General features: G+C 48.9%; 1 protein-coding gene across 11 annotated transcripts in view; it reads left to right on the top strand.

Moving 5' to 3' along the window:
- DMD (dystrophin) overlaps window positions 1–12,496 on the top strand; it is a 2,199,436-nt gene that overhangs the window by 901,006 nt on the left and 1,285,934 nt on the right. For all 11 annotated transcript variants that reach the window (XM_074994601.1, XM_074994607.1, XM_074994584.1 and 8 more), the window contains 2 exons: window positions 2,542–2,783; window positions 3,492–3,672. In XM_074994601.1, coding sequence (XP_074850702.1) covers window positions 2,542–2,783; window positions 3,492–3,672 — 423 coding nt within the window. The remainder of the gene's footprint in view (window positions 1–2,541; window positions 2,784–3,491; window positions 3,673–12,496) is intronic.

Below are 12,496 nucleotides of genomic sequence, written 5' to 3'. Positions count from 1 at the left end.
AGGCTGTTCCTGTATCTCATCACACCTCCAAATTAACTTTATTGCAATTGCTAGACTAAGTGCTTTTGCTTAATATGCCTTGTTTCAATAATAGCGACTAGAGGTATCTATAAGTTGTGTGCTTGGGTGGCCACCCAGGAGAGATTCAGATGCCTCTAGATGATTAGCAGAACACCCTCTGAGTGGTACATATCTGCATATGCCTTAGCTCACATAACAAAATTTATTCCATCCATGGACGGAAGAAAATAAAGGGAACACTCCTGGCAATTGCTGAATTCATGTATGGTATGTAATAGAAATGCTAAGAGTGGAATTTTCAAATTACTTAGGAGTCTAAATCCCTTGAACTTTCAATTGGATTTTGTCAGTCCGGGCAGAGTCGCGGGAAAAAAACCCCCGCTGGCCCCGCACCAGCGTCCCGTTGGGATCCCCACGGGGCCTCGGACGAGGGTAACGAAGAGACGGCAGAAGCCCGCTGACAGGCAAAGGCCGCTCTGCTCCTCTGCAGGCCAACCCCACCCACCTCCGGCAGGGGGCCTAGAGGCTAGCGTTGTGTTAGAGGGGGAAGGCCAGAGGGAAACTAATTCCCGGCGGGCAGGAAGCTGACTCGCTCGCTGGAGGCAAGGGTGAGACGAGAAGAGGAAGATAAATTAAACAATAATCATTTTTATTAACAAAAGCAACAACATGCAAACAAACAGCACAACATGTAAACTAAACTCATACAACAATTCATTATAACATGAGAAGAAATAAGAACAACCAACTTAACTAAATTCAATTATCCTATAAGAGTATATGGTTTAAACACTTACGCTAACTATCAACAGGAGTTCCATGAAGGGAGTCTATGTGGGGCGTTTTCTTATAGAACAAAAGGGTAAAATAGTTAAAAGAAAAACCCAAAGAGTTTGAAGGTGAATTTTTCTCCGAGCTAGGGAGGGCAGACTGGTTTTTACCCCTTTTTGCTCTGGGTGACTAGTTGGGCCACCCTACTGGAGACCTTGAGGTCCAGCCTGTCAAGGTCTCCTCCCAACTGAGACGATATATGACGGATCTCCCAGTGGGGATTGGAGAGAGAAAATCTGTAAAAGAGGTTAGGAAAGAGAGGAAAAGCCTTAACACAAATAACAATTAACAGTTAACTAGAAAAGCCTTGATTATGGGCTTATTAACCAATTGCGCAGCTTGGAGCAAGCAGTTTTAGTTCCAAGTTATAGCTCTTAGTTGGTCCGGTAGAACCGCGGCTTGAGCTACAGTCTGTTAAGTCCCCCTACAAGGCCCAAATTATGTAGAAAAGTATTAAGTTTTAGAGAGAGTGTCCCAGGGTTTATAGGGATTTTTATGCGTCTTGAAGCGGTGGTCCAGTCATGTTTTATGGTCGCGTTCGGTGGTCCAATCAGGTGTAGAGGTCCTTTCCAGTAGTCCAATTGGGTGCGGTGGTCACGTCTGGTTGTCCAATCAGGTACAGAGCGGTGGAACTGCTCTGAGAGGCAAGATGGCGGCCTCTAGGTTAAGCAGCCGAGCGTGCAGTACCTGCTAAAGCAGGCCAGTTCAGCACTCGGCTGCCGCTCCACAGAGGCCCCCCTGGGTTTGGCTTGTCGGGTACGCAGTACCTCGCCTTCTGAGGCGCGGCCAGTTCGCCACCCGACTGCCTTGCCTGTGGCCTAACAGCTCTTTTATTTAGGGACTGAAGGCGGCACTAGGCCAGTCGGGAGTTCTTAGTGAGGCAGGAGCTCTTCACAAAGGCAGGAGCTCTTCACAAAGGTCTTCATCCGCAGCCAGACCCCCCAGACTGACCCCGAGGGCTGCGCTGCGCCGCCTTATATCTGGTGTTCTCATGTTTAATTCATGATTTTATTTAAATATTCATGAGTTCGCCTCTGGTTTTCAATCAGGTCCTTCAGGTTTATAGATGTTTCTGGAAGGGCTTTACCAGTGTCATATCAGAGGCCTAGATTTGAAATGTGTATGAGTTCAGGGTTACCAGGGAGACCAACTGACTCAGAGAGACCGTTACAAGGGGCTGCTAAAGGCAGCCTATGGGGGTTTTGATTTATACCTGTGCCCGCAATGTTGTTAAATGGCCAAAGGCCTGTTTCCCCTGACCCACGGGGGCGATAATGCCCGAGGGATGGAAAAATCCCTGAGAGATTTTTGCTCCTAGACCAGTTGGAGACTTAGAAAGCCATTCCTAAGTATTAAACTGTAATTTGAATCCTGCCAAAGTTTTTTAAGATATAAGTTTTAGGTATGTTATCATTTCTCAGAGTAGCTTTAATTATTCTCTTGTGTCTCCTCTTCCTGCTTTATTACCAGTACAGGCCAATATAACAATATGTTATGATTGATTCTCATAGTAAGAGCAGTATCTTGCCAACAGTTTACACTAAATCGTAAATGCTCTCTCCAATCATATATGCCATCAGTACATTTATCTACAGTAACTAAGTTTTTAAATTCTTTTTAGCCTCTTTTTTTGTGACTTAGAGAAAAAATAAGTATTGAATGTTTTTCCTGTCTTTCTTCTTTTTGTAGAGGGCCTTAATGCTGACAACATCAAGCAAGCCTCAGAGCAGTTGAACAGTCGCTGGATTGAGTTCTGTCAGTTGCTAAGTGAAAGACTGGCATGGCTGGAGTACCAAAATAACATCATTGCCTTCTACTCTCAGCTGCAGCAACTGGAACAGACAGCAGTTACTGCTGAAAACTGGCTGAAAGCACAACCTACGCCAGCAACAGATCCCACTACAGTAAAAATACAGTTAGACAAGTGCAAGGTTAGGAGCTATTTTCCAGCCCTTTCATTATGGCACTTGGTGTGTATTTCTACATTTTGACGGATGAGTGCTGCCAGTTTTCCATGATCAGAGTGGAAATAGTCTTTATGTGTTTCAGATGTAGGTGTTGTCAATACACGGTCCCTGAAGTCTAGCACTGATGATGATGATGTGGTCTGCAGGACCACAAATATTGGTGGACCAGAGAGCCCCATCGACCTGAACTCTAGCAGCTGGGAGCCCCAGCCATGGCTAGGCAGTCACAGATGGGCCAGGGGCCGGGAGAGAGAAGGGGCAGTGGGGCAAGGAAGCTAGAAGTGATCAGGGAGCCCTGGCCCAGGGACTGGGAGCAGCCAGGGAGCCAGACCCAGAGCTGGGCCACTGGCAGTGAAACCAGCAGTACGTGGGTAGCTGAAGTAAGCAGCCCCAGCTGGAGCTGGGAAGTCACAACTGGGACAGCAGCCAGGAGTGGAGCAGGATCAGGAGTGGAGCCCAATGGCTGGGAGAGGGTTGACAGCCCAGAGGGGATCCTGGGAGCTGGGGCCAGGAGCCTTGACTTCCCCGGGTCCCCCATTATCTGTTCTAGGTATTAGGAATACTTGATAGTTTTCTCTTGCCCTCTTTTATCACATGCAAAAGAGTTGTGATTTTATGAAGAATTGCTTTGCAGGATTATTTTATTCATGAATGTTTGTCTGCATCATACAGGATGAAGTCTCCCGGTTGTCAGCCCATCTGTCTAAAATTGATCAGCTAAAGGTTCAAAGTAAAGCACTGAAAGAGAGAGAGCAAGGGCCAATGTTTCTGGATGCAGACCTTGTAGCTTTTATTAACCACTTCAAACAAGTCTTATCTGATGTGCAAGCCAGAGAGAAACAGCTGCAGACCGGTAAGTGTTGTTCATGGCTGGAAATTACTGCATACATGAAAAAATTGAAACAGAATATATATTCAGTTTCTTTGTGCCCAGTGTTGGTATAGAAAAAGGAAGTGAATTGTGGTCATCTTTTTTCTGCACCTGAACATCAGTCTTTCAAAAGTATCTATTAATCAGTTTACTGAATGGTTAATAATGAGGATGAATGAGAAATAAAAGATTTACTCGCAATCACAGTTCACACTCAGCATTGTCCTATATCACAGCATTCCCAGGATAACATATGTATGGCCAGCTTTACCAGTACTTTCCAGCAGTACCAAACAACCTTGATGTAATTGTCCCCTTAAAGTGGGTTTACCTGTACCTCAAGCAAATGTCTGATGATTTTTGGAGGAGAGAAGAATGGTTTAGATAGTGATCATTTTAAGACTGTATGTGCTTTTTCCTGTATTTCCCTACAGTGTTGTCTGAGACTGCATTGTGGTTCTGCAGTTATGTTTCATTAGACACTAATTTATAAATTAGATTGGATTTAACATGGGACTGTGTGGTAGCATGGTGCAGTAGAACGCAGTGGAATGCCCACATACTTTGTATATAGGGCAAACAGTAAACACGCTTCCACAAAGAATGAATGGACACAAAAGACATCAAAAAGCTCTTAATTCACAAGCCTGTCAGTCAGCACTTTAATGGAGTGGGCCATTCTGTTAATGACCTGAAAGTCTGTGTTTTACTGAAAAGGAACTTTAAGAATCACCTGCAAAGAGAGAGCACTGAACTCTCTTTTATGTTCGAATTCAACACATTAACACGTGCTTTGAACCAGGATGCAAATTACCTGTGTCATTATGTGGACTCTTTTACATACTTAGCTTTATCAGACTCTTGATTTGCCCACCTTGATTACAATTTTTCTGCTTTGTCAACCTTGATTACTATTTTTGGTTCTCTGTGCCTTAAATATTGAGTCTGTTCTGATATGGCTATGGTCTATCCCACGAAAGCTCACCACCTAATAAACTATTTTGTTAGTCTTTAAAGTGCTACTCGACTGCTTTTTTGTTTTGATAGTATATAGACTAACATGGCTATCTCTATGTTACCTATGATGCAGTAGATTAGGCAGGCAGCTGGGAGATGGTTCTGGTCTCAGATCTGTGACTGACATGCTATGTGGCCCTAGGCAAGTCATCTAGGCACTCCTGAGATTAAAACACTTTTCTACCTATGTATCAACCACAATAAGATGTTGTGGGAAATAATTAGCTAGTGTATGTAAAATGTACACTTGCAGCTGTTCTATATCTGCCAAATGCTGTGTTTCACCTCATGGTCAGATGTATCAAATTTTCAAAAAACTAGAAAGGTTCACACAGCAGACACCCTGATTTACACCTATTAAATTCGAAAAGAAGTATATAAGACCGTAATGGATCTGCTCAAAAATGACTCACCCAAGATCAAGCAATGACAGAGCTGGGAGCAGAGCCTACGTAATTATGAATCCTAAATCATATATATGCATACAGGATTGCTCAAGGTTATTTAAATGTTCTTTTTGAAAAAGCAGGAAAATATGTCAATATTAAAAATAACTTTAGTGCTGACTAAAGATTTCAGTTTTTCTAGTAATAAGAAAACACAAAGTATATGTTCCAGTATATTTTTTCTACAAACAGTGTATGCATTTTTTTTTATTCTGTATGACAGAAAATGTTTGCATTTCATTGGAGGATTAGCTATTTATACCTCTTGTTTGCACACATTCTTTCTGGTTAGTTTCTTTTGTAGATTACATTTTCTGAGCTGTGAATGGCTTTCAGCAGCACTAGCAACAGCAGTGCTTGAGTGTTCACTTTATTGGATTAAAATTCCAAATGTTATAAACAAGGCATTGTTTCAGCATAAGATTTTGTTAAATTCCTTTGTCTTTTGCTGGCTGAAGACCTTTTGCATATTCTGGACCACACAGTTTTGGAGGGAGCAAAAATCTTTATTTTTCAGTCATTTTCTTGGTCTCATTTTAGGAAACAGTTTTTCCCACATTGTGTTCATTTACTCCAAGAAGGATTTTACAAATTGTGTCCACAGGGGACCCAAAAAACTTGCTGGTATCTTTTATTAGCCATGCTTGGCATAGATCTGAATCACAGATCCTAAATGATTCTTTTCAGTGCTTCCTGACTGTCTTGTTCTATGACTGCTAAATTATGTGATGGGATATGGTGTTTATTCCAATTTGATCTCAGTATATTGCTTTTTAAGCAGGGCATCGTAGCTACAGGTGCCCCTCAGTGAGAAATGTGTTGGTTATTTTTCACCTTGAGGGGAGCTGATCACTGGGGTGGCATAACAGAAGGTGATCTGTGTTGATAAGGTGATTCATGGCTCAGAAAAGCTCTTCATGATGCTAATAAGCATGTGGGATGGCATCAGAGAAGAAATGCAGCTTGGAGGAGATAATAACCAGGTTATTTTCCTGACATACTCCTTTTTGTGATCTTGTACACTTTCACAAACACCATGCTAATTCATTGCTCTTTTCTTGCAGTTAAGATCCCACTGGGGAAAGTGAATTTGTAGAAATGTTCTTGTGAGGTTCAAAACATATTTCCATTAGGAATTTGCTTGTCAATTCACAAATTTAAGAGTTTTTCCAAGTGCCCAATCTGCAAACCCAGCCTGAAATTTGAAAGTTTAACTGGATTACTTACACTTGTTAACCTGGGAAATGTTAAGTTAAAAATCCTGACCCTGCGCAGACTCCTGCCTCCACCAAAGACATAGTGGGAAGAACATATGCTGCACCCATAAACTCAAGGACCCAGCTAAATATCTGTAATATAATAATGAATCCATACCAGACAAGAACTAGGAAAAATCTGGTGGAACATATGAACTAGCAACTGAGATTCTTGTAACGAGAGCTTTTATAAAATTCTGTTGCTGATACCTGGGACAGAACAAAGTCTGCTTTCGTCCCCCATAGATATGTTGTATCTGCAATGATGATAGTGTAGTAAACCCTCAATTTAACAGACTAGTGGGGGGAAGGGGTGCCCATTAATATGAAAGTCCATTAAATCTGAATCTGTAGGACTGGATGCACCTTGCAAGGTGCACTAGGGAGTGTTCCATCTGAGACCTGGGAGGAACACAGCAGGCTCAGGAGAGAGAGCTGGGCAGTGGGCTGTTTGCACTGTTTACAGAGCAGAGCCTCTGGGCTCTCCTGCCAGGAGCTGCTCACTGCCCCCCCCAAAGCTGGGCACTCCCACAGAAACTAAGTTCCCTTGGAGAGGATGTGCCTCTGCCCAGAGCTCTGGTTGGCAGGATGCCCGCCAGCTGTGTGGTCTGGCACCCATGCTGCTGGGAGGAGCCTATGGCAGCTCCAGTGCTCCTCTGGTCCTGGCAGCTCCTGTGGCCCAAGCAGCCCCAGCTGCTCCTGTGGCCCCAGCCACAGCAGTGACACCTCCAGCCCTGGCAGCTCCAATGGTGGCTCCAGCAGCTCTGGTGAGTCAGCTGCATTTATTGGTGGAGGAAGGCTGGCCGCCAGCAACTGTTATTCCCAAAGTCCATAAAATCAGGGTCTGTTAAATCGAGGGTTTACTGTAGTAACACGCAGTAAGAATACCAGTTTGAACACAGATATATCTCTACTCATGGAATAGAATTATGAACTATTAATAACACATCACATATACCCCCTTCAGACACAGAACTAAAAAAAAGTGCCACTTAACTTTGATATTTTTCATTGTAGAACTGCACTAAAAATACTCCCCTCCCAGCACACAGTTGATAGCTGGTTTAACTATGAAAAAAGAGGACAGGATCAAATGTAAACCAAATCTGCATATTTTTCTCCATATGAACTTGGATCATTCATACTGTGGTATGGTACCTTTGTCAGATAAAATGCAAATGATGGGCCGTATATTTAATTCTGATAACTGATCCTTCTAGCAGCATGTCTATTACCCTCTCCCTTCCTATCCACCTGAAAAGAATTTCTTTTGGAGTGTTTTCACTTCCTTAGTCATTTTGAGATGCTTTCTTTACTTTCTTTCCCTCACCCCTGCCTTGCACCGCGTCATTTTTTTTAGTTTTTTTCACCATTTTCTCTTGTAACCAGTGAGAATCCAGTAACTTCTTTAACTGCTGTGTCCATGGCTATGTCTATACTAGGACACTACGTCGAAGTAGCCTATTTCCAAGTAAGAACTTCGAAATAGGCTACTTTGATGATAATCGTCTACATGTCCTCCAGGGCTGGCAATGTTGACGCTCAACGTTGAAGTAGCCCCGGAGAACATCGAAAAGAGCCGCCCTGGAAGGAAACGTGGAGCGTCCACACACACAAGCCCCCTCTTTCGAAATAAGGGGCCAGGAAAGCCCACGGACTGGGTCACAGAGCACACTAGCCCTTCCGGGGCAGCTGCAAGCCACTCCCTTAAAGGGCCCCTCCCAGACACACTCAGCCTGCACTGCATGAGCAGTCCTGCATTGGTGAGACAAGCCTCGCAGACCTCGAACCTGCAGACATGGACATCCAGCAGCAGCTGGAAGCCCTACAAGCCACCTCCTGCGGAGCAGGCACCCTTCTAGATGCTGCCCAGGCAGCCACACAGTAGCTTCTGGAATGGGATCCCTCCCCAGGAGCACCAGGAGATGCCCCCAACCATCAGGCCCTCCTCACCCTCCCCCGCTGGGTGCCCTGCTGACTCTGGAGCTACCCCTCCAACACAGAGTGGTGGGAGCACCTGGTTATGGGGGAATGGAATGATGACCAGTGGCTGTGGAACTTCCGCATGAGCTGGCAGAGCTTCATGGAGCTCTGCCAGTGGCTCACCCCCACACTCAGGCACCGTGACACCCGGATGCGGCGCGCCCTCCCTGTCGAGAAGAGGGTCACAATAGCTGTCTGGAAGCTGGCCAGTCCAGACAGCGACTGCTCCGTGGGACAGCAGTTTGGAGTGGGAAGGGCCACAGTCGGGGCTGTCCTCAAGGAGGTAAGGAGGCCTGGGGCTGAAACCCCTTCTGGGGAGGGGGGCCTAGGTGAGGGGGGGCTGAGGAGGGGGGCCTGGGGAGGGGGGGCCTGGGTGAGGGGGTCACACTCTGCAAACCCTCACAGGCACCTATGCTCCCTCCCCACAGGTGGTGCATGCACTCAGTGCCCTGCTGCTGAAGAGGGTTGTCCGAGTTGGGGACCTGGACGTGGCTGTTGAGGGATTCACCGCCATGGGATTCCCCAACTGCTTTGGAGCCCTTGATGGGACCCACATCCCCATCTGTGCCCCAGACCACAGTGGTGGCCGCTACGTCAACAGGAAGGGCTACCACTCTGTGGTCCTGCAGGCCATGGTCGACAGCCGTGGCCGCTTCCAGGACATCTACGTGGGCTGGCCCAGCTCTACCCACAATGCCCATGTTTTCCGGAATTTGGGACTATGCCGCCGACTGCAGGCAGGGACCTACATCCCCCAGAGGGAGATCCCTCCGGGGGATACCACCACCGTACCCCTCTGCCTTGTGGGGGATGCAGCATACCCCCTCCAGCCCTGGCTTATGCGGCCCTATACAGGCCACCTCTCTGATAGCCAGGAGCGGTACAACACCCGACTCAACCATGCCCGACAAGTGATTGAGCGAGCCTTCGGGCGCCTGAAAGGCCGCTGGTGTTGCCTCCTGGCACGCCTAGACCTGGGCCTCCCAAACATCCCCCAGGTTGTGGGGGCCTGCTGCACACTCCACAACCTGGTGGAAAGCAAGGGGAGGCCTTCGTGCAGGGCTGGGCACAGGAGGCCGCAACAGCCTACCCCCAGCCAGCCGCCGCCCCGAGCCGTCAGGCCCACCAGGATGGGCTCTGGGTCCGGGAGGCCCTAAGGGAGTACTTTGACCAGGGGGCCCAGTGAGCGACCCCCCCAGCCATCCCTGCACCTCGCCCCAGCACCTACACCTCACCCTCACCAAAAGCACACAGGACACAGGTTTTTGGAAAAATAAAGCTATCATTATTTTTACAAGAACAAAAATGTTGCCTCTTTTTGGCATATAAATAATATTAGCAAAAATAAAACAGATTAAATGAAAATAATAACTATATACAATTGGGGACATCTCTAAAAACTATTACGAGGGGGGTCAACTATAAATAACTATATACAGGGGTGGGGACAACTATGTATGGGGGGAGACGTGGGCACGCCACATCGGCTCATCATTCTGGGGCGGGGGTGGAAGGGCGCGAGCCCTGCCACGTTCAGCTGGCTGGTCCTGCTCTCAGCCAGGTTCCACGGTGAGGCCAGCTGAGGGCCGGGAGCACGGGGAGCTATGGACGAGGCGGGTCCTCGGCCCCGGGTGGATCTTGTTCTGAGGAACTGGTGGGTGGGGCAGCAGGTGGGACAGCAGGCAGGACATCAGGCGGGACAGCAGTGTCGGGGAAGCCACTTTCACCTGGGGTACAGAGTTCCCCAAAGGTCTGAGGCTGGAGGTCAAAGCAGTGAGGCAAGAGTGAGATCTAAAAGGAAAGTTTATTTGCATATATGCAGGCTGCCAACTTCCAGAGAAGCGGGAGCCCTGATAATCAGTTTTCAGGCCTTTTTATACAGTTTGTTTAGATAGTTTGGTAATTAATTGTCTTCTTTAACATACCAAAGTCTCAGCCAAGTTATCCTGAGATCTGTCTGCAAACACCAGCCCTGCTGACTTCAGTTTACCCTACAAAGGTACATGATGACAAAAACAAAGGAGTCTTCAGGGTAAATTGTCTCTAAGTGACACGGTAACAACTTCAAAGAGGTGCAGATGACCCCCTAATTTCGTCTCACAGAGTGGGGTCTGGTTATTGTGGAAAAGTAAAAATTTTAACCCCTACAGCAGTTTTTCTTTTTCCTTTTTCCCCCACAGCAGCAGGTGGTGCGGTGGGGAGGGCAGCATGGAGGACATCGGTGGGGAGGCAGACGGGCCACCAGCTCCTCAAACGTATTGGCCACCCAGTTGAATGTGGCCATGAATTCCCGCCAGGCCTCCCGGCGCCAGGCAGCCTCCCACTCCTCAAATTAGAGCCTCCGCTCCATGAGGTCCACCTGGCGCTGGAGAGCCGCAGCCACCTCCAGGTCATAGGTGGTGGTGCAGCAGTATCCTCAGCGGGGGTAGGCCTGTACTGGGGCAGGTGGTGACCCCAGGAGTTGGTGCTCTGGTGGTCTGGGAGGGCTGTGGGGGACAACGGATGGTGCGGCTGCAGAAATAGGGGGAAAGGGAGAAGGGAGGCCGTGAGTACCCAGCCTTGACCCGTGGCCCACCCCCCATCCCCCCAAGGGCCTGTGTCCCCCCCCCATTCATCCCCCATTGGTGCGTGCAGTGATCCTGTGGGTGGCCCCCTCCAGTGGTCTGCCCCTCTCCCCTCCCACCGGGGCTGGGGCATGGCACTGTGCATGGGTGGAGGTGCTGCTGGGCACTGGTGGCTGTGGCACCATCCCTGGGCTGTGGATTGCCCAGGCCATGTCGGGCTGGGGTGTTGTGGGGATGTGTGGGGCCCCCGATCAAGTGGTGTCCCCGCCCCATGCTCAGGGGGTCTGTGCCCTGTGGGGTACGTACCTGATGGTGTACTGCCAGGCTCCAGAGACGCCCATGCAGCGGACACCCGGCTGGAGCTGCGGGACAGGATGTCCAGCACCAGCTCCCTCTCCTCGCTGGACCACTCCATGGCTGGGGTGGAGGGTCCCGGCTCTAGCCGTGGGGGGGGCAGGGCTGGCCTCTGGACCTGACCCTGTTTCCGAGGCCGGCTGGGGCTCGTCGGCTGTGGTGTCAAGGGTGGCTGGGGGGGAGGAGGTGCCCCGGGGGCCCTGGATAGCCCTGAGCTCCTGGTAATAGGGGCACGTGACGGGGGCAGCACCAGACTGGCTGGCCGAGTCCCGGGACCGGGCGTAACCCTGCTGCAAATCCTTGACTTTACTCCTGACGTGGTCAGGAGTGTGGGCAGGGTGACCCCAGGCATCCAGGCCCTCAGCCAGCCGGGCGAACGCCTCCGTGTTCCGCTGCTTGCTCCCCATGACGTGCAGCACCTCCTCATCCCCCCAGAGCCCCAGCAGGTCTCGGAGTTCAGGGTCAGGCCAGGAGGGGCCCCGCTTCCTACGCTGCAGGCTGGAGGCCTGGGATCCCTGGGATGGCCCGGAGGGGGAGCTCTGGGGGCGCTCTGGAGGCTGGCTGGCTGCCATGATGGTGTCCATCTAGCTGTGCAGGGACACCTCATGGCAGGGCTGCTGCGCGCACGCTACCAGCTTCCTGCTACGGGGTTTCCAGGTCCCTGCGGCTTTAAGAGCTGCTGAGTGCAGAGATCATAGAGCCCTGCAGGGGCTGGACAGAGCGTCTCAACTCCTCAGCTGATTGCTGCCATGGAGGACCCCGCTATTTCGAAGAAGCGGGACGCGAATCATCTACACACACCCTACTTCGACGTTTAACATCGAATTAGGGTGTTATTCCCATCTTCTGATGGGAATAGCGATTTCGACGTCTTGCTGCTTAACGTCGATTTGAACGTTGAAATAGCACACAGCGCGTGTAGATGCGACGCGTGCTATTTCGACGTTGTGCCGGCTTCTTCGAAGTAGCCGGGTAGCGTAGACGTAGCTCATGTGTTTATGCACCTGAAATCTCATAAGTTCCTAAGGCTATGCAAAACACAGTCACTACAATAAGATCTTAGACCACCAGTTTGGTTTTCCTTCTCTCATAGGTTTTTCTTTGATTACAGAATATCTTAAACCTTGAACATTTCACACAGTCCTGTCTAAGTTTCTGCAGTTTAGAGACTGAATTTGCATAGAAA

Source organism: Carettochelys insculpta, chromosome 1, assembly GCF_033958435.1.
Source record: "Carettochelys insculpta isolate YL-2023 chromosome 1, ASM3395843v1, whole genome shotgun sequence".
NCBI lineage: Eukaryota > Metazoa > Chordata > Testudines > Carettochelyidae > Carettochelys > Carettochelys insculpta.
The sequence above is the reverse complement of the archived record's forward strand: the minus strand, read 5'-3'. Positions and strand labels throughout refer to the sequence as shown.